This window comes from Carassius carassius, chromosome 42, assembly GCF_963082965.1.
Source record: "Carassius carassius chromosome 42, fCarCar2.1, whole genome shotgun sequence".
In the NCBI taxonomy this organism is placed as follows: domain Eukaryota; kingdom Metazoa; phylum Chordata; class Actinopteri; order Cypriniformes; family Cyprinidae; genus Carassius; species Carassius carassius.
The window spans coordinates 19495284-19517051 of record NC_081796.1 but is presented as its reverse complement, the minus strand read 5'-3'; the positions used below and the strand labels follow the sequence as shown (position 1 = coordinate 19517051).

Genomic DNA, 21768 nt, shown 5'->3' with positions numbered 1-21768 from the left:
TTGCACATAATTTCACTGGAAAATTTCTTAAACCGAACTTGGTGCTAGCAACACCAATGTCATGGTTTTGATTGCACAAACTGGTATAATGTTGCTTCCACTCACAAGGATAAAAGTGTCTGCCAAATGCATGTTAAACATGATTGAGCTAAATGCACTGAACTAACTATTTGCTGGGCTAAATATCAAACTACAACCATAAAACTGAATATTAAAGACTGTTAAAGTATCTCCTGTCCTTACCGGATGCCACTAGGATTTGGCGTGTGATCCTGCTCACTTATTTCCTTCACTGCTGAGTATAAACCTCTATACTGGAGCTCAGAGCTGATGCAAAAGGTGTCCTCTACAGACAGCAGAGCTATGCAAATCTTCACCTGAATTCTCCTCCCTCTACTTGGCATCACAAACTTCCTGCTCTTCCTGCCAGTCAGCTCATATACTACAGGTCAAACAGAAGTATTAAATCTTGGAATCCTTTTTAATGTGCATGTAACAATTACACACAAAGATCCCATTACACTTGAAAGTTAATGGGATTTGAAAGTGGCTAAATGCATGGTTGAACAATGCAAATATTGTTAAAAGGTGAGTGGAATATTAATTGTGTGACACTGTCCTTTCAGTGTCTGTCTTTTTTACATTAATCCCTCCTGATGGCATTATAAAAACCAACGGCATCCTCTCTGATGTATTCGTAAAAGGCAGCCATAATTGCTGTCTATCTAGACCACAATCTCAGATAATAGATCATTTCATAAAACCTTTAGGAGCCTGAGGGACAAAAAAAAAAAAAAAGATCACTCCCACCCAGATGGAAATGTTTGTGGGAACTTGTCACATTTGAACCCGTAATTTGTTCCTGTGTGCTTTACATACAAAAGCGCTGCACCTTTTTCATAGGTTTTACTATAACAGTGGCCTTTAGTGACAAATTGACCACCTTTTTGGTTGACTGGCATCAGGGGCGCTGGACCGGGGGTAAAACCAGTACTGATTACCAGGGCCCCAAAGGAAGAGAGGTCCCTTGAAAAGTCTGGAATATATATTTTCAAGGGGAGGGGGGGCGCATTAGGACTGCCTATGCATAGGGCCCGGGATCTTGTGCAGCGCCCCTGACTGGCATCATTTGCTCATAGGTCAACAGTAATGCCTGATACATATTAATTAAATTGCACATTTAAAAGCAAGTCTTGTGAGTACAAAAACCACAGAGGCCAAATTTGAAACATACTTCACAGATAGGTCTATAGTGCAAATAAGATCTCATGATTCAGCAAATGCAAATGAAACAAACATGTAGTGCTGCATTACAAAATAGTGACATCCGAATTCTGAGCAAATCACTTTTGTGTGTCAGATCTTTCAACTGAATCAGTTAAAAAGGTTTGAAAAACTGTTGTTGTGGCAAATAATTTAATAAAAAAAATTACTTCACTGGTCCCATCCCTAAAGCCCACACTAAATGTACTGGGAGTCAGAGCCAATTCATGAATCAGACCAAAGAGTTTGTGCACCGGCTGTTCAAATCCGATTCAACAACTCACCAACCTTATTAATTGAACAAAGGATCAACTTTCTACAATTTATAATGAGCTAAGAACTGACAAGTCAGCAAGTCTGAACTTTTTAAGTGAAAATGAAGATTTGACTGAAAAGTTTTATGAAAGCTACTACGCTACACGCACAGTCCAAATGAAGTAGCCGATGTTTTTTTGTTTAATAAATGAACAATTACAAATAAAACAGGCCTATTTGTAATGTATGATTTGTATTGCAATTTTAGCTACACACATAGCCTTTTTGAAATCAAGTTTAGTATTTTTATTGTGAATGTAGGCTACATTATATTAGGTTTTGAATGACTTTGTGTTTTATTAGCTGAAACACAGCAGCAACAAACTGAACTGGGACACACAAATTACAATAAAGATTATTATTTAATCAAAATTAAATACGTTGGAGAACGCAATTAAGTAAACTATTGACTGAATCGTTATGTTTGAAAGAACCGATTCACAGAAATGATTCGAAGCTACGTGGTCGATTGCTCTGCTCTGACAAAAGTAAACAGTCTGGCTCGATTAGTAATACTGCGGTTGGACATCGTAATAGACGCAAACGCGGAAGCGACTGCTTCCACTGGTGTTTTGTACACAGTGCATGTGTATGTCGTGCTTGACAATCGGAATCGTAAGTTCATTTGTGTCCGGATTTGACCGCTCTTGAGACGCATGCAGACCGGGGTGCCATGATTCCTATAGCGGTGGTGGTGTGTGTGATGGGCGGGTGGTGTACCGTGTACTTGGCGGACACGCTGCTGCGGGTAGGCGGATCTCCCCAATACAACCCTTAATATCTATAGAGTTAACGGTAGAGAGTAAGTTCACAACACGGAGGCATTTGCTGCTTAAATAATGGAATCGATTGTTATTGAATGTGATTTATTTGCCAAGGACATTGTGATAAGAGCAGCATTTTGGAAGTGCGATGGTACAGTGATTGTATAAAGTAATACCATTGTTCAGAATTTTTACCATATGTTCCACTGTATTTACAGTTATCAGTACATTTACAAAAATTAGTAAAAATGTTGGACATTGTACCAGTGTTACCATGTTTTTGTGCAGTATTATATCTTGGAACTACCTCATAGTATACAAATACCATTTTAGTTCATTTTAGTTACATAGTAATTCTCAAAGTATCATAATATTGTTAGGATGTATTACTGTACCATGGTACTGCCATGTTTTTAGTGTAGTTTTTCATTTGGCACTTTAAAAGTTAATTCTAAATTATTACTCTCACTAATGTAGGATTAGGTAAACATAGTTTCCAACAGCTTTGGGAAAAACTGAGCTAACTTTATAAATGAGATCATCATATTTTTATACAGTAGCAACAATAACTGATTTTCTCACGTACAGTCGTCCAGTTCGGTGAAGAACCGCTATGAATCCTGGTTATCCTCGAATGGATTCACTCTCTCTCCGTTCCATATTAAATGGCACACCGGCATCTTCAACCGTCTTTTTGCCAGATGTGCTAATCTCAACCCTCACTTTCTCTACATCTGGTATGATTTACTGTCTTCAAATCTTATTTTTTTTATTATTTTTTTTTTATATATGTTCAGATGACAGCGATGCTTAGTATGAGCTCTTTAACATTTATTGCTGTAATATAAAGAGCTGTCACTCTTTTGTTCATGTGATCCTGCATAAAAATCAGTCTACATCTTTCAATATAAACTTTATGAAATAAAAACATGTAAACCTCTCCTGCTTTCCTTTGGTTCCTTTTGCCATATTAAATCCACAGTGATGATATTTATTTAATTTTTGGAGAATTTAAAGCTATAGTCATTTAAAAATTCTTAAGCTGCTTATGAAGAGAGCAGGGGATTATGGGTAACCCCCTCCCACCCCCACACATATCCATAAACAATCTCCTCCTAGTTCTCAGACATTATAGTAAAATAATGAGAAATCCAGGTGTTAAAATCTAATTTAAACCCGAAAATATACCAAACATTTCCACATCTTGCTGTTTTAGGTTCAGTGCCGGAATGGTGTTCGGGGTTCTGGCGATGTTTGGGTCTGTGGTTCTCCTGAGCAAAACATTGCAGCAGACTTTGAGTCAGATGATGGCAGAGACGCCACAAGGGTCTCACGAACAGATCTTGCAAGTGGTGGTGAGCACAGAGGAGCTCTGTAGGAGTTAGATGATGGTGGTGGACTTTTGTTTGAAAAGCAGTGAAAGTGTGAACCATCACACTCAGCCTGATCATTTTTTTGTCCTTTGTTTTATCGTCAGGTGCCTGGTGTGAACCTTCCTGTCAGTCAGCTGGCCTATTTTTTCATTGCTATCTTGGTCAGTGGAGTCATACATGAGTTTGGCCATGGGGTGGCAGCACTGAGGTAAACTTTTCATCTCAAAGATGCATTATATAATTTCTGTCAGTAGCAACATCAAACATTTTAACACTTGTTGAATCTTTTTGCAATTACTGCAACTTGAAGATGAAACTGTGTCTTAATGGAGCAAAAACAAGACTGTCTATACAAGTACTCAGTTAATCTTTAGATTTTTGCATAAATGCAAACATTTTGTTTACTTTAAGAAGAGCCACTAACATTAATTCCATTTTTTGCTTATACTGTCTCATAATTCCTATGCAAATTCCTTGCATAATAATAATAAAGTTTGCATGCACATTTGTGAGAGAAAAGAGGGTCACTGTAATGTATTAGTGTATTAGTGTTCCTGTAGCTCAAGTGGTAGAGCGTGGTTGGGGGTTTGATTCCCCCGGAACACATATGATAGGTAAAAAAATTGATAGCCTGAATGCACTTTATGAATAAATTTATTAGCAGAAGTTTTGGGGCAAGCTGCTCCATCACAAACTCCAATCCCAGCCCATTTGACTTAGTAAAATTCTTTGAGGTCTGTGTGTAATGCAAGTAAAGTGTGTTTCTGGAGTCATTTCATTATAAGACTAGTTATGCAAGGCAATCTCTCCAAAGTGTTGTGTTGGAAATTTTTTTTTGTTTTAATTTAATGTAGAGTATAATAATTTATATGTCTGCATGTTCTCCTCAGGGAGCAGGTGAGGTTGAATGGTTTTGGCGTGTTCATGTTTGTGGTTTATCCTGGAGCTTTTGTGGACCTCTTCACCACACATCTGAACCTCATCTCTCCAGTCCAGCAGCTCAGAATATTCTGTGCCGGTAAGACGTTTTAACCATAGACTGTATAAAAACATGGACGTAGTGTCCGTGACGTCACCCGTAGACTCTTGAAGTGTGTTTTTGAAGCCTAAAGTGTGCAGAGCGGGCCGTCGCCATCTTGGCAGGGCGTCACCACGTGACTCTCCCGGATAATCAAAAATGGGCAAAAAGGCGGGAGCTAGTTGCTGTAGCCACACCCACCTAGCACGACGTCAGTGTCAGCAGCGGCAATCCACCTGTCACTCAAGTGGCCGCACCCTTAATTATTCAGAACTTTAAGTCTTAATATAATTTAAACGGATGAGTAATAAAATAAATTCACCCCCTCACAGTTGTCATGAAGGGCAAAATTAGCTATTTAGACCAAAATCATGTTTTTTTATGTTGTAAAGTTGGGCATTTTAACATGGTGAGTCAATGGGATTGACTCCCTTTTGCAGCCAGCCTCAAATGGCCAGTCGATGAATTGCAGATTTAGTCACTTCCTTTTTGGCCTCAGGAGAGAGAGCGGGAGGTTGGCGCTCGGTTTTAACCCACATGTTTTACAAGCACAAAGCCACAAATCTTATACATGCAATTCATAAACACTTTATTACAAAACATCGTGTCTAACCAGTACTTATTCCTCTAACAACCTTTATAATCTATATAACATTTTCCACATTGTCTGTCTTTGTATAGGTGTATGGCACAACTTCATGCTGTGTGTTGTGGCCCTCAGTTTCCTGTTCCTTCTGCCCATCTTCCTATTTCCGTTTTATTACACTGGAGCAGGGGCGCTTGTCACTGAGGTGGTGGAGGTCAGGCCACCTTTCATCTTTAATTTTTATATTTAGATGATGTCCTTAGTATCTGAGATCAGTTTTGGTTTGTTTTCACAGGGCTCTCCATCAAGTGGACCTCGTGGGCTGTTTTCAGGAGATCTGGTTACCCAGCTGGAGGACTGTACAGTTTGGGGAGTGCAGGACTGGCACAGCTGCGTTCAGCATCTATCCCATAACCCTCAGATGGGATACTGCGTTCACACTGCCAAGCTGCAGCTCAGTTGGTCGACTGGAAGAGGTACTGACCTGCCTTATACTTTACTGTTTAATAGTTTGGGGTCAGTAAGATCATCTTTTTGAAAGCTTTTAAATTGATCACAAGTGACAATAAAGATGCTTATAATGTTACAAAAAAAATTGTATTTCATATAAATGCTGTTTTTTTTTGTTTGTTTAAAGGCACCAAATCAGCATATTAGAATGTTTCTGAAGGATCATGTGACAGTAAAGAGACTGGAGTAATGGCTGTTGAAAATTCAGGAATAAGTAATATTTTCAAATCAAAAGTTATTTTAAATTTTAATGGTAATTCACAATATTACTGTTTTTACTGTACTGCTCATGAGACTGTCAAAAATCATATTGCCCTCAAACTTTTAAATGGTAGTGTAAGTAGAGATGTTTAAGTTTAATATTACAAATATTTTTCCGCTGATTCAGATTTTTCTTCCACTCAGCGTTCAAGCGTCTCGATGGCACTATGGAGTGCTGTGGGAACAACAGCTTGACCGATTTCTGCTTCTCTTATAGTAATAACGTGGAGAGCAAATTGGTAAGACAGACCTTTTTTTAAATAATCTGTTAGGATTTGGGAATTTTATTGAAATTAGACCAGTTATAAAAGTTATATTGGTCGATTCTGTTCACTCCTCTTAGTATTAGCGATAAACTATAATGCATTGTCAGAAAATGGCCTTATTGCCACACATTTTATCAGTGTTAGTTATATTGTGAATATGTAAAGTGCCCTGTTGCATGTCTGAAAGAGATATCCCAAAAATATCTGAAATTGTTCATTTTTGTGTTATTGACATCTCAGTCTTGGTATTTTTGACGCTCTAAACTATTGCGTGCTAGTTTACCTGCCTGCCGGTCAGAAAAACCATTGAAGCGAGCCGTACATGCCGTACCAACACAGACTGTCAAACAGACTTCACCCCAAGCTTGTGTTTAATCCCATCTCTGGAGAACCAGACCAGACTGATTCGGGTCAAACACCCGCCGCAAACAGACATGCTGTTTGTCGGCTACCCTTCACACCTACAGTATTCAGGTCAGACAGATTCCGTTCTATTCTTTTTCAGGTTTGTGCAAACAGGCCTGTTTTTAAAAGTGGTCATTTCTTTATTTTTAGTGAGTCTGACCAGCTTCGTTCCTCGCTTGGCCTTTCTTCATCCAGACCTGCCTGTCATGCTGGAGACCTTCTGCAAGTATCCTTTCCCACACAAGCACTCTAAAAGATTCCAACTTTTCTTGACTTGCTATTAAAACAGGGACATACTGAAGAGTTTTTCCTTTTGCCAAAACAATTAGCTACTTATTTAGTCTCATGATACTGTAGTAGAACTAACAATAATGGTTCCTGGTTCATTTAGGAATCAAGCATAACTAAAAAATATACACACACTATCATTCGAATGTTACAGAATACAGCAAGTACATTGAGAAATATTATTGCAATTTAAAATAACTTCCTGTTTTAATATAATTTGAAATGTAATTTATTCCTGTGATAACAAAGCTGAATTTTCAGCAGTCTTCAGTGTCGCATGATTCTTCAGAATTTGGTGCTCATCTTAATTATCAGTGTTTGAAATAGTGATTTTTAGGATTCTTTGATTTATAGAAAGTTCAAAATAACAGCATTTGTTTTCTTATTTAAAAAAATATATTATTTATTTAAATTTGTAATGTGATCTCCATTCAATCTGTGTAATTACTCTTCGTCCATGAATTCTGACCAGGTTGCATAGGTTTTGTCAAATATATACTGCTGTTAACTAGCCTCAACTTACTGTGTGTTAAGATACCTGGTCTCATTGTCGGGGGCCCTGGCGGTGGTAAACGCTGTCCCGTGTTTTGCGCTGGATGGCCAGTGGATGCTCACAGCGTTCCTAGAAGCCACACTGAGCTCTGTGATCCCTGAGAGGAATAACCGAGAGCTGATTGGCTTCTTTTTTTTGCTGGGAGGCAGTGCCCTTCTAGCGGCCAATGTGGCTCTGGGTCTATGGATGGTCACAGCACGATAGCATACAGCTTTCTCCTCCAAACTGACTGTTTGGGGGAAATCGCTTACTGAAGAACCTTCTTGAACTGATGGAGAAAACGACTGGGTGGTTTGACCTTTGCTGGTAATTGCTAGGTTGGCCACCATGAGAGGGCGGCCAGAGGGTTAAGAGTGCTGCTGTACTCAAGAAAACTCTTAATCGATGTGTTCTTAGGTTGCAATGGCTTAGCTGGACACAAGCAGTAAAATGATCTTGAAGCTGCATGCTTTTCCACAGTGACCTCAGGATAGTGCCGATAGTGCCCTCTTTGATAAATACCTGATCACATTCTGTCAAAAGTGTGTTTACTTCACCATGTAAACCCTGAAGTGCCACTAGATCAGGAAATAGATGGAGGACTTTGTGGGTGTTACTTGCCTGTTTGTCTTCGTGAAGTACATAGACCCTCATAGTATGTGTAGTTTTGTGTTGTACTTCCTGTTCTTGAGTGTCTGTTCGTTCACTTTTCTGCACACCAGCTCATCCCAATTATTTAAAAGTGTGCTACATAAATACAGCCAATTAAAAGAGTTTATTGACCCCTGCTGGGAAATTTGGGAAGCAAGTTAAAAGTATAGAACAGGTACACTCAGTAATTTATATTAAGGCTTGAAAAATATGTTTAAAGTCATGTACACTTGCATGTAATGAAGAATTCAGTCACTGAAGCAAAACAAAGAATGATGTCATGTTAAAAAGACCACACAACCAGACAAATTTGCTTGTTATCTAATTAACAAGCCTATAATTGAACGATTATAACTCAATTTTCTATATGCATGATGCTGCATCCACACTACTAGGTTTCAATATAAAGTTCAAGACGGTTGCCATCAGCTGAAAATGAAAATGATATGCATACAATGTTAACCAACTATATATATATATATATATATATATATATATATATATATATATACACAGTACAGACCAAATGTTTGGACACACCTTCTCATTCAAAGAGTTTTCTTTATTTTCATGACTATGAAAATTGTAGAGTCACACTGAAGGCATCAAGGGCTATTTGACCAAGAAGGAGAGTGATGGGGTGCTGCGCCATATGACCTGGCCTCCACAGTCACTGGACCTGAACCCAATCGAGATGGTTTAGGGGTGAGCTGGACCGCAGACAGAAGGCAAAAGGGCCAACAAGTGCTAAGCATCTCTCGGGGAACTCCTTCAAGACTGTTGGAAGACCATTTCAGGTGACTACCTCTTGAAGCTCATCAAGAGAATGCCAAAAGTGTGCAAAGCAGTAATCAAAGCAAAAGGTGGCTACTTTTAAGAACCTAGAATATGACATTTTCCGTTTTTTCACCCCTTTTTGTTATGTATATAATTCCATATATAATTCCACATGTGTTAATTCATAGTTTTGATGCCTTCAGTGTGAATCTACAATTTTCATAGTCATGAAAATAAAGAAAACTCTTTGAATGAGAAGGTGTGTCCAAACTTTTGGTCTGTACTGTGTATATATATATAATATACATACACACTCACCTAAAGGATTATTAGGAACACCTGTTCAATTTCTCATTAATGCAATTATCTAATCAACCAATCACATGGCAGTTGCTTCAATGCATTTAGGGGTGTGGTCCTGGTCAAGACAATCTCCTGAACTCCAAACTGAATGTCAGAATGGGAAAGAAAGGTGATTTAAGCAATTTTGAGAATGGGCCGACTGATTCAAGCTGACAGAAGAGCAACTTTGACTGAAATAACCACTTGTTACAACCGAGGTATGCAGCAAAGCATTTGTGAAGCCACAACTCGCACAACCTTGAGGCGGATGGGCTACAACAGCAGAAGACCCCACCGTGTACCACTCATCTCCACTACAAATAGAAAAAGAGGCTACAATTTGCACAAGCTCAGTTGAAGACTGGAAAAATGGTACCTGGTCTGATGAGTCTCAATTTCTCTCGAGACATTCAGATGGTAGAGTCAGAATTTGGCGTAAACAGAATGAGAACATGGATCCATCATATCTTGTTACCACTGTGCAGGCTGGTGGTGGTGTAATGGTGTGGGGGATGTTTTCTTGGCACACGTTAGGCCCCTTAGTGCCAATTGGGCATCGTTTAAATGCCACGGCCTACCTGAGCATTGTTTCTGACCATGTCCATCCCTTTATGACCACCATGTACCCATCCTCTGATGGCTATTTCCAGCAGGATAATGCACCATGTCACAAAGCTCGAATCATTTCAAATTGGTTTCTTGAACATGACAATGAGTTCACTGTATCTCAACCCAATATAGCATCTTTGGGATGTGGTGGAATGGGAGCTTCGTGCCCTGGATGTGCATCCCACAAATCTCCATCAACTGCAAGATGCTATCCTATCAATATGGGCCAACATTTCTAAAGAATGCTTTCAGCACCTTGTTGAATCAATGCCACGTAGAATTAAGGCAGTTCTGAAGGCGAAAGGGGGTCAAACACAGTATTAGTATGGTGTTCCTAATAATCCTTTTGGTGAGTGTATATACATATATATATATATATATATATATATATATATATATATAGGAAACTGCACTCTACTGCTGTATTATTAATCTTGGGAGATTAGCTTTAGTCGCTTAGTCATATATGAAATGGCTAATATGTACTGTTCTGTTCTGACAACTGAAAATGTTCTCCATGACAAGGGCAGTCAGTTACTAAAAATGCTTTAATATGCGTCGGAAGTGTTCATATTGTTTATGATCTGTGTACTGTGAATATTTTCCCCAACAATTAGCCTGTGGGTTGAAAATGCACTAAAATATGAACTATCATTTGTTTTTAAGATATTTGATCGCTCTATCTTTGTTGTCCTTCTTGACCCATTGTACATATGTTTATAAAAGGAAAAAAATGCCTAAACCTTCCTGTGTCATTGACTTATTTGTTTGTAGAGACATCAATGCTGCTCTGAATATGTTTGCTAAGTCTGATGAACTTGAACCTGTCTGTCTGAAACGTCATATGGAAGTTGATAATGTGAAGTTCATATTTGAAAATAGATTGAGAAAATTATGGAAAATGAGACTGGAAGCTATACAAAAATGTATAATCATTCTTGCAGAACATTTTCTGCCATTAGATGTCAGCATTGTCCCATTTGAAGCTGAATTTTGAGTCCTAGAAAATTAGACCTTATAGGAAAAGTGTTTCATTCTAGTTCTGTTGGAGATCATTTAGCAGTGACGTAGAGATCCGATGGTGATACTGAATGCATTTCCTTCTTAAAAACATCTTACCACAGTACACTGACAAGAGCTGCCAGACAGGCTGGAAATTATGTTAGGCCATTTTGAAAAATTTGAACTTTCATAACTGTGAGCTTTTTCCTACTTCACTTTTAACAATGTTCCTAGTTTATGGCCCATCACACCCAGAGTTTCTCTTGAGGGATCATTCCATGTGAATCTTGGTTCATTCTTGGACAACCTGCATGATCTGCAAACATTTTTGCACTTTTCAGACTGTCAGAACTGTATTGTTCTGTTTGTTCCGATTGTTATTGTCAGACATGTGATCCATGTTTTCTTTGTTAGGAAGAAGCTTTGCTTCATGGAGATGTCCAATAAGAGGCTTGGAACATAGTGAGGAGAGTGACTGGCTGATCTGAAACACAGAGAGCACACTTTGAGAAAAGAACAGAATTTCATGGGTCAGGTTGCAGTTTTCCCTCAGGTCCTTCAGTTAAGGGATTTTGATTATTCACCAGCATTTATGACTTTTATGACTTCAGTTAGTATCCAAATCACATGTCATCTGATCACTGAAGATGAGTTTACAGCTGAAACATGACTCAATTTAGTCACTTTCATGTTGTTAAATGTTTCCTGATGGAGGTGTAGAGCACATCTGTCCATTAGTTTATCATTTGTTCTCCTTTGAGGGTTGCATCTTTGGCTTTATGTGTCTCGAATGTACTGCTATAACTAGCTTTCGTTGTGCATGTATTTGCCTCATTTCCTCAGAAGAAGGGTGTGTTGATGTTGCGTTTGGGATGTGCCCCTTGGGAAGATGGAGGACTGTATATCTGTGTTATTTCAGAGGGAAAATAATTACACATGGATGTGGTTTTGCATGGGGAGACCAGACTCCTCCCTTCTTGCCGTCACCCAGAAAGACTTGGGGCTGTTTATGTGCGTGTCTGTTCTTACTTTAGGAGGATGAACTAATTGCTGGCTTCATTATGTATATCTGGAACTGTGTCCGGAGAATGAGATCTGAATTAGCCTATTGTACATTCATCCTCCATTGCTGTTTTATTTTATTTATTTATTTTTAATACCGCTTTAATCTTTCAATCCGGGGGATAATTTTTCCATGGAAATAATGCTGACGTATTATTTTTGGGATTACATGACTCAAGCCAAAGCATAAAAACTACATATTTCATTGGTCATCATAACTTGAATCTTTGTTTAATTTAATATGTAATAATTTAATGTTTTATTATATTATTAACCAACTATACACACACACACACACTGCAAAGCAGTAATCAAAGCAAAAGGTGGCTACTTTGAAGAACCTAGAATATGACACATTTTCAGTTGTTTCACACTTTTTTGTTATGTATATAATTCCACATGTGTTAATTCATAGTTTTGATGCCTTCAGTGTGAATCTACAATTTTCATAGTCATGAAAATAAAGAAACCTCTTTGAATGAGAAGGTGTGTCCAAACTTTTGGTCTGTACTGTATATATATATATATATATATATTTTTTTTTTTATTATTATTATTATACATTTATATATGTATTATTATAAATTTATATATAATTATACATTTATATATATATATATATATATATATATATATATATATATATATATATATATATATATATATATATATATATATATATATATGATATTACTAAATAACACATTGTTTGCATTTGCCTGTTGTTTTACAGTAAATGTAATTAGAAAATGTTGTTGAATTTCATATAACTTAATAAATGTTGAAACTGATCAATTTATTTTGAAGAGTTAATGTGTAAACATTAGTTGACATGGCTTGCCAATCATATAATTTTTACAGTTATTAATAATACTACATATTAAGGTAACAAAGATTAATTAATATAAATATTTTTAGCTAATTACATTTTAGTAACTAGTGTTTTATGGAATTTATTTCTTTATTGTGGTTCAATTTTATAAGGAATGTCTAACTAGATTGTCAGTCTTTTTTTTCAGAAATATTTGAATATTATGTATAAAGTTGTATTCTTTTATTGTCTGTGATGTGTATGCACTGAGGTGCTGTATATGTGTGTGTGTGTGTGTGTGTGTGTGTGTGTGTGTGTGTGTGTGTTTAGTATCTCAGTGTAATGACACACTGTCAGTCTGTTTCTCTGCATACAGTAAACAGAGCAACGATGCATGAGGTTTAGCCCAGTGATGTGTCTGCCGTCCTTCCCCATATCTCCCTCTCTCATTGGCTCACTCGTTTTCTCATTCAGTCTCCGTATGTTCCATATCTTTGCAGCCTGTTTAAACTAATGTTTGTGTATAAATACCGGTTTCATCTGTAACGTCCCATGCTGAGGAGCCGGCCCGTCTACTCTGTGCAGGGGGTCTTCCTGACCACAGCCTCCTATTCACTAACAGCATAATTCAATTCAATTCAAGTTTATTTGTATAGCGCTTTTTACAATACAAAACGTTACAAAGCAACTTTACAGAAAATTATGTTTCTACAATATTTAGTAGTAGCTTATAAGTGGTGACTGTCAGTTTGTGCACGTATGACAGGATTTGTAGAAAAATTAATACAAGACGTAGTCAGCCAGATGATGAACATTATTAATATTATTAATAATTAATAATTATTATATGATGCAGTCACACTTGTAGCAATATTTTTTAGTTCTGTTGTTGATTCAGGGTTAGCATCATCTGGGGTCCTCTGAGGGTCAGCATCATCTCTTCTCAGGTGTTCTGGATCCAGACTGGAGCTTGTGTAAATCCTAGTTACATCCCGTGGCAAAACATAGAAACAAATAGAGACATCATTAGCATAGCTGCTGTTCCAACAAAGTAAAATTAATTAGTTTAACCCAAGCTAAAGAATAAGAACGCACATTTGATCAGATACAACTATACTCACAATTTAAGATGCATTATTCAAATGCTTGGCGAAAGAGATGCATTTTTAATCTAGATTTAAACATTAAATCATTTAAACATTTCAACAAATTAATGTGACACGAGACGCTCCCCTGGAAAATGATGGCTGTAAAAAAAAAAGAAGCTCTTGCCTCCTCACTAACCACAATTGCTTTGTGTATAAATATACAGTAGCTTTTGGGAGGCACAGTTCCATACTTTATAATGCTGCTTGGGAATGTTTTTATTATTGTGAAAAAGTGCTACAGAACTACATTTGAAAGTACTAAAAGATTTATACTGACAAAATACAGTAGAATTGATATTTAGGAGCAAATTCTGTAAAAACGGGACATGGTGACTCTCCTCGAGAAAGAATTCTTGCTGCATGTTTCACAGCTGTTATTCGTCATCATAGTTCATGCCAGAAAAAATGAATATCTAACTCTACCTGTTATAAAACACTGGAGCATGTAAATCAACTCAGAAACACATTTTAAAAATTGCTTGAAGGAACAGTTCACACAAAACAAACTTCTGTCAGTATTTTCTCACCCTCATGTTGTTTTCAAACTTGACAATGTACAAGTGAATCTACAGACTAAAATTTAGGGGTTCAGTAAGATTTTTTTATTATTATTATTATTATTTTTACGTCTTTTATGCTTATCAAGGCTGCATTTATTTATCAAAAATGTAGTAATATTGGGAAATGTTAAAATTTTAAAATAGCTGTTTACTATTTTATTATGTTTTAGTATATTAAAACAAAAGCTGAATTTTCAACATCATTCTTCAGTGTCACATGAACCTTCTGCAGTCATTATAACAATAATTTCCAGGTTTTAAGTGCTATAATCAGTAGGGGTGGCACGGTTCAGCTTTTTCACGATTTGGTTTGTTTGTTTTAGAGTCACGGTTTTCGGTACAGTTCGGTATGTGCTGCTATGTTTATAGAAAAACTATACTTTCTAATAAAAAAAGAAGAAGAATATTCTATCCACCTACAAGCAACAGCACACATAAATACAATAGAGTAAAGATACAAACAATAAACAGTGATTTTTTTTTTGTCAGGTCTAGTGTAAGTTTTTAGGTACAGAAATTGAATAAAGTAATCAAATGTAAAACAGCATTGCATATTGTACTATATAAATTAAAGATAATTCTTTATTAAAGTTAAAGAGCAGTGAGTGATTTCTTTGTTGTTGCTGTTCGATTAATATAAAGACTGTCACTTTAAGAGAATGCACTGATACAGTGGCCTGCGTTCAGCCGGCTATGTCTGCTGTAGGATACTTACCAAGACGGGCATTTTGACAATTTTTGTCTGAATTTGTCCATTTAAACACAATACTTCAGAGAGATCTTATATTTGCGCGTGTTCTGAGGCGCGGGTTTGCGGGCTTCGGGTGAGCGCAGTCAAAATTCTTCTCACTGCGCGCGCGAGCTAGAGTCTTAAATGTTTAAAACTGCCAAAACTTAATTGAGTTTAGTTTAAATACATATTAACGTGTACTGTTCAGGTCTCATCTGTGCGCGGGCGCTATCAGCACCCGGGTGATGACAGAATAAATGACTGCTAAGTCATTCACATTGATCAAGAGTAAATGGTTTGTCCAGGGATTTTTTTTTCTCTCATCGCTATTGTTGTAATGTCTGGGAATCCAGAATGCGCATCCATCAACAGAAACATAAATTAACTGCTATTTATAGGAAACCATATTACAGATGCTTTGGATTTAAGTTGAACCGCGGTCCCAGCGCGTACCTAACCGTGTGTGGTGAACCCAACGGTACGGGGTTTTTTCAGCGAACTGTGCCACCCCTAATAATCAGGTCCCCGCCCCGGTTCATCTACCAACCAAGGAAACATGAAAAAGATTAATCCAGTAACTTTACGATACATTGCCACGATAGATTAAGCCATCGTATTTGTTTCTTTCAGTGATTCAACAAGAGTTGAAGATGACCAGTCATTAATAATGACTTCCATATCAGCATCCCTCATGAGAGTTAGAAATAAAGCATACGTCACAAATCAGTCATATGTAATTTTTTTTTCAGCCCTTAAAAATCCTTGTTAACTGTTCCTTCTTTTCCACAGAGAAAAAAAAAAACATGGATTTGGACCTGAGAGTGCGTATGAACTTTCAAAAAAATTATTAATTAATGAATTACATAAAAAAAACTTCTTTACAGCTTTATTTAATAAGCTTTGAAATTTATAAGATGTTAAATTCTTCTAGTAACATGATGGTAAAACTTTCATTGTAAAAGAAACCAATTTAAAATACTGACTGATAAGACATAATCGGCATCAGGGTTATCAATCCTCAGGGTGAGAGACCAGACGTGGCTTTTTATCACCTCAGGAAGTCTTTCACTGATGATCTGTCAAGGGTCTGATTATGAATTTATAGAGTGAGAGTTTCTTCTTTGACTCATCTGAAACGATGTGTGATTTAGTGACTACTGGAAGCACATAGTAAGACTGCCTTTACTGAGGAACATGTTTTATGCACAGTCCGAAATGAGAACAGATGGTCTTGATCTGTACTATATTAAAAGTCTTTTTGGGGAATGAAAAAAAGAGTCCAACACTGATAAGATACTCAAGCGTCAGAGCCCAGCCTTTAACCACACAATTTATTTAATCTCTTTCCGGTGTAATTCTAATGTCAATTAGGGATGAGTCACATGATAAGGCCAGGCGATAAGAAGACGCTCTGTGCTTGGTTGATACATTCCACATAAATCTCACTCTGTTATCTGTGGTTTTTATAGTGGTTACTTTTGAAGAAAAATAAAGATTTTCCAAGAGATTTTGTTAAAAAAAAAAAAAGGTTTATGAATCCACAGTGCTGCATCAAAATTAAGACCACATTTAAACCAGTGGTATTTTAGTATAATTTATATACTATAATAAATTTTATTCATATTTTTAAGTAGCTTTAGTTTTCATTTTAGTCATTCTTTTTAGTAATTTTATGTGCTTTTGTCAGTTTTATTACTTTTTTTATCCAATATTTATATTTAATTTGATTAAAAATATGAATACTTTTCATTTTAGTTTTATTTAGCAATAATGACCCTGGTTTACTGGTACTAACATGTTCAGGTGGTGCAAAGAGCACCAGTTGCACTTAATGTTACATTAATTTTAATAAATATTAATTTGCAACTACATGACTAACTCTCAGAGTAGACTGTTAGGGTAGGTTTAAGGTTAGTGTTAGGGGTAGGTTTAGGGTTAGTATAAGTTGACAATAAGTTGACAAAGAAAGTGTTAGAAGATATTAAGCAGACAGTCTACTAATACTCTACCCACTGCTAGTTGACATGTACCGTATTTTTCGGACTATAAGTTGCACTTTTTTTCATAGTTTGGCTGGTCCTGCGACTTATAGTCAGGTGCGATTATTTATCAAAATTAATTTGACATGAACCAAGAGAAATTAACCAAGAGAAAACATTACCGTCTACTGCCGCGAGAGGGCGCTTGGTTCTTGGTTCTAAATAAATGCGACTTATAGTCCGGTGTGTGGAAGCATATGGGTAGCAATATTCAATTTGGAATGTAATATGCAAAATGACAATGCAATATGTAAAATGGCAATGCATTTCTGTATTTACATTTACATTTTCCAATACATTTGTGCCACGTTTGGTGCAAAAATAAAATTAAATTACATAATTTTCATTTGCCATTTCACACACTAGTTTTAATATGTAAAATGAATACAAATTTTAACGCTTTATAAGTTGCAAAATTAAAATGAAAATGTATTACAGAAATTATTAGATATGTATAACATGTTCAAGCAAAAACTGTGGTAAAATTATCATTCAAATGCTATTTTTCTTAATTGCATTAACACTCACAGTCAAGACACTTACGATTGTATTTCAATGTCCCGCAATGAATGTAGCAAAATTCAATGTGCACATTGAAAATGCATTCCGAGCCGATCACGTGTCCGCCCCGTCCCACCATGTCAATCATGCGTGAACAAGGCAGGGCTTGCAGAAGGTCAAGAGACTCAAGACTCAAGAGGATTCAAGTAAGAGAACATGGACAAGACAGTTGGTCTGTGTATGTTTTGATCATTTCGGTTTATGGCTTCAATATTTCATTTGCACTTGTGGACGGAGCTGAAACGCTGCTTTCATCTGATTGGTCGAATCGCTCCGCCTTCAGCTCGGTCTTTTCATTCTTTCAGGCAGATTAAGAGACAGTACGAGTGTGACACTGTAATGTCTGAAACCACCGCTCACTGTAAATTAGCATAATATTTGAATCAGATGTAGCTGGCCACATAATTCGTGCTGCTGCGACCTGCTAATTATTTCTAGGTTGTAGTATTGTATGAATATTGTCCCACTGATAAATATAGTGCAAATAGTTCTGTCTCTTTGGATAAAAGGGAAGTGGAAATAAATATAGTTACATTTATGAAATAAAATTAAATAGGATTTTTTTGGGAAGGTAATTCTGGCAAGTTATACAGCAAAGCGAGTCAGACGAGTCTGAAGATCTGAGCTGAATTTGGTGAAACATTAAAGTTCTAGTCTGTCTCAATTACTCTCATAATAAATAATAATAATAATGTTACACGTATTTTTTGGACTATAAGTCACACCTAAATATAAGTAGCATCAGTCCAAAAATACGTCATGACGAGGAAAAAAACATATATAAGTCGCATTTATTCAGAACCAAGAGAAAACATTACCGTCTCCAGTCGCGAGAGGGCGCTCTATGTTTTCAGTGTAGTCTACAGGAGCACCGAGCAGCATAGAGCGCCCTCTCGCGGCTGTAGATGGTAATGTTTTCTCTTGGTTCATGTCAAATTAATTTTGATAAATAAGTCGCATCTGACTGTAAGTCGCAGGACCAGCCAAACTATGAAAAGAAGTGCAACTTATAGTCCGGAAAATACGGTAAATTAATGTGGGGTTTCTCAAGCCCAACAAAGAAGAATAAAAAGAGAAACATCATTCAATTTAGTATGTAATAAAACTAAAATTACTGATTTATTTCAGAAATGTAACTATATTAATTTTCACAATTATTTATTAATGTCACACACACATACCTAGTGCCTTATGACTTAAAAGATGAGAGTGGTAAATGTTACAGACATGGAACTATTCAGTCTATTATTGATTTTTATTTCCACTTCACTTTTATCCAAAGAGACAGAACTATTTGCACTGTATTTATCAGTGGGACAATATTCATACAATACTACAACCTAGAAATAATTTGCAGGTCGCAGCAGGCCGAATTATGTGCCCAGCTACATCTGATTCAAATATTATGCTAATTAACAGTGAGTGGTGGTTTCAGACATTACAGTGCTTCACTCGTACTGACTCTTATTCTGCCTGAAAGAATGAAAAGACCGAGCTGAAGGTGGAGCAATTCGACCAATCAGATGAAAGCAGCGTTTCAGCTCCGCCCACAAGTGCGAATGACATATTAAAGCCATAAACCGAAATGATCAAAACGTACACGGAGCAACTGTCTTGTCCATGTTCTCTCACTTGAATCCTCTTCTTGAGTATTGAGTGCCTTGACCTTCTGCAAGCCCCACCTTGTTCACGCAGTGATTGACATGGCGGAAGGGGGCGGAGACGTAATCGGCTCGGAATGCATTTTCAATGTGCACATTGAATTTAGCTACATTCATTGCGGGACATTGAATGAAAATGAATTCGTAAGTGTCTTGACTGTGAGTGTTAATGCAATTAAGAAAAATAGCATTTGAATGATAATTTTACCACAGTTTTTGCTTGAACATGTTATACATATCTAATCATTTCTGTAATACATTTTCATTTTAATTTTGCAACTTATAAAGCGTTAAAATTAGTATTCATTTTACATATTAAAACTAGTGTATGAAATGGCAAATGAAAATTATGTAATTTAATTTTAATTTTAATTTTGCACTGTAAATGTACAGTCGTGGCCAAATGTTTTGAGAATTACATAAATATTGGAAATTGGAAAATTTGCTGCTTAAGTTTTTATAATAGCAATTTGCATATACTCCAGAATGTTATGAAGAGTGATCAGATGAATTGCATAGTCCTCCTTTGCCATGAAAATTAACTTAATCCCAAAAAAAACTTTCCACTGCATTTCATTGCTGTCATTAAAGGACCTGCTGAGATCATTTCAGTAATCGTCTTGTTAACTCAGGTGAGAATGTTGACGAGCACAAGGCTGGAGATCATTATGTCAGGCTGATTGGGTTACAATGGCAGACTTGACATGTTAAAAGGAGGGTGATGCTTGAAATCATTGTTCTTCCATTGTTAACCATGGTGACCTGCAAAGAAACGCGTGCAGCCATCATTGCGTTGCATAAAAATGGCTTCACAGGCAAGGATATTGTGGCTACTTAGATTGCACCTAAATCAACAATTTATAGGATCATCAAGAACTTCAAAGAAAGAGGTTCAATTCTTGTAAAGATGGCTTCAGGGCGTCCAAGAAAGTCCAGCAAGCGCCAGGATGGTCTCCTAAAGAGGATTCAGCTGTGGGATCGGAGTGCCACCAGTGCAGAGCTTGCTCAGGAATGGCAGCAGGCAGGTGTGAGCGCATCTGCACGCACAGTGAGGCCAAGACTTTTGGAAGATGGCCTGGTGTCAAGAAGGGCAGCAAAGAAGCCACCTCTCTCCAAAAAAAACATCAGGGACAGATTGATCTTCTGCAGAAAGTATAGTGAATGGACTGCTGAGGACTGGGGCAAAGTCATATTCTCAGATGAAGCCCCTTTCCGATTGTTTGGGGCATCTGGAAAAAGACTTGTCCGGAGAAGAAAAGGTGAGCGCTACCATCAGTCCTGTGTCATGCCAACAGTAAAGCATCCTGACACCATTCATGTGTGGGGTTGCTTCTCATCCAAGGGAGTGGGCTCACTCACAATTCTGCCCAAAAACACAGCCATGAATAAAGAATGGTACCAAAACACCCTCCAACAGCAACTTCTTCCAACAATCCAACAACAGTTTGGTGAAGAGCAATGCATTTTCCAGCACGATGGAGCACCGTGCCATAAGGCAAAAGTGATAACTAAGTGGCTCGGGGACCAGAATGTTGAAATTTTGGGTCCATGGCCTGGAAACTCCCCAGATCTTAATCCCATTGAGAACTTGTGGTCAATCCTCAAGAGGCGGGTGGACAAACAAAAACCCACTAATTCTGACAAACTCCAAGAAGTGATTATGAAAGAATGGGTTGCTATCAGTCAGGATTTGGCCCAGAAGTTGATTGAGAGCATGCCCAGTCGAATTGCAGAGGTCCTGAAAAAAAAGGGCCAACACTGCAAATACTGACTCTTTGCATAAATGTCATGTAATTGTCAATAAAAGCCTTTGAAACTTATGAAGTGCTTGTAATTATATTTCAGTACATCACAGAAACAACTGAAACAAAGATCTAAAAGAAGTTTAGCAGCAAACTTTTAAAAAAACAATATTTGTGTAATTCTCAAAACTTTTGGCCACGACTGTAAATACAGAAATGCATTGCCATTTTACATATTGCATTGTCATTTTGCATATTACATTCCAAATTGAATATTGCTACCCATATGCTTCCATACCGGTGCGATTTATATATGTTTTTTTCCTCGTCATGATGTATTTTTGGACTGATGCCACTTAGACTTAGGTGCGACTTATAGTCCGAAAAATACTAATTGCAAAATGACTTACTGTTAGTAGAATGTATAAAGTGGACTATTGAAATAAAGTGTTACCCTCATATTTTATAGGTAAGGAAATTTTCTCTGTCATT

General features: G+C 37.0%; 1 protein-coding gene across 2 annotated transcripts; it reads left to right on the top strand.

The window, feature by feature from the left end:
• The first annotated feature begins 2092 nt into the window (after positions 1 to 2092).
• On the top strand, positions 2093 to 8596 carry LOC132124085 (membrane-bound transcription factor site-2 protease-like). 2 transcript variants are annotated; one of them, XM_059534867.1, is made up of 11 exons: positions 2093 to 2326; positions 2931 to 3079; positions 3559 to 3697; positions 3820 to 3923; positions 4606 to 4733; positions 5415 to 5533; positions 5615 to 5795; positions 6235 to 6329; positions 6635 to 6830; positions 6912 to 6987; positions 7584 to 8596. In XM_059534867.1, the coding sequence occupies exons 1-11, from the start codon at positions 2252 to 2254 to the stop codon at positions 7804 to 7806; spliced, it is 1485 nt and encodes a 494-aa protein (XP_059390850.1). In that variant the 5' UTR covers positions 2093 to 2251; the 3' UTR covers positions 7807 to 8596. The 2 variants fall into 2 exon arrangements, with proteins under 2 accessions (XP_059390850.1, XP_059390851.1); XM_059534868.1 differs by lacking the exon at positions 2931 to 3079 and having other exon boundaries at positions 2094 to 2326.
• The last annotated feature ends 13172 nt before the right edge of the window (positions 8597 to 21768 follow it).

Bases quoted from the DNA above. Each gene is read 5' to 3' on its own strand.
- LOC132124085 (XM_059534867.1), top strand. From the start codon at position 2,252: ATGATTCCTATAGCGGTGGTGGTGTGTGTGATGGGCGGGTGGTGTACC. The intron at 6,330-6,634 runs GTAAGACAGACC...ATTGCGTGCTAG, and splicing joins ATAACGTGGAGAGCAAATTG to TTTACCTGCCTGCCGGTCAG. The intron at 6,988-7,583 runs GTATCCTTTCCC...CTGTGTGTTAAG, and splicing joins ATGCTGGAGACCTTCTGCAA to ATACCTGGTCTCATTGTCGG.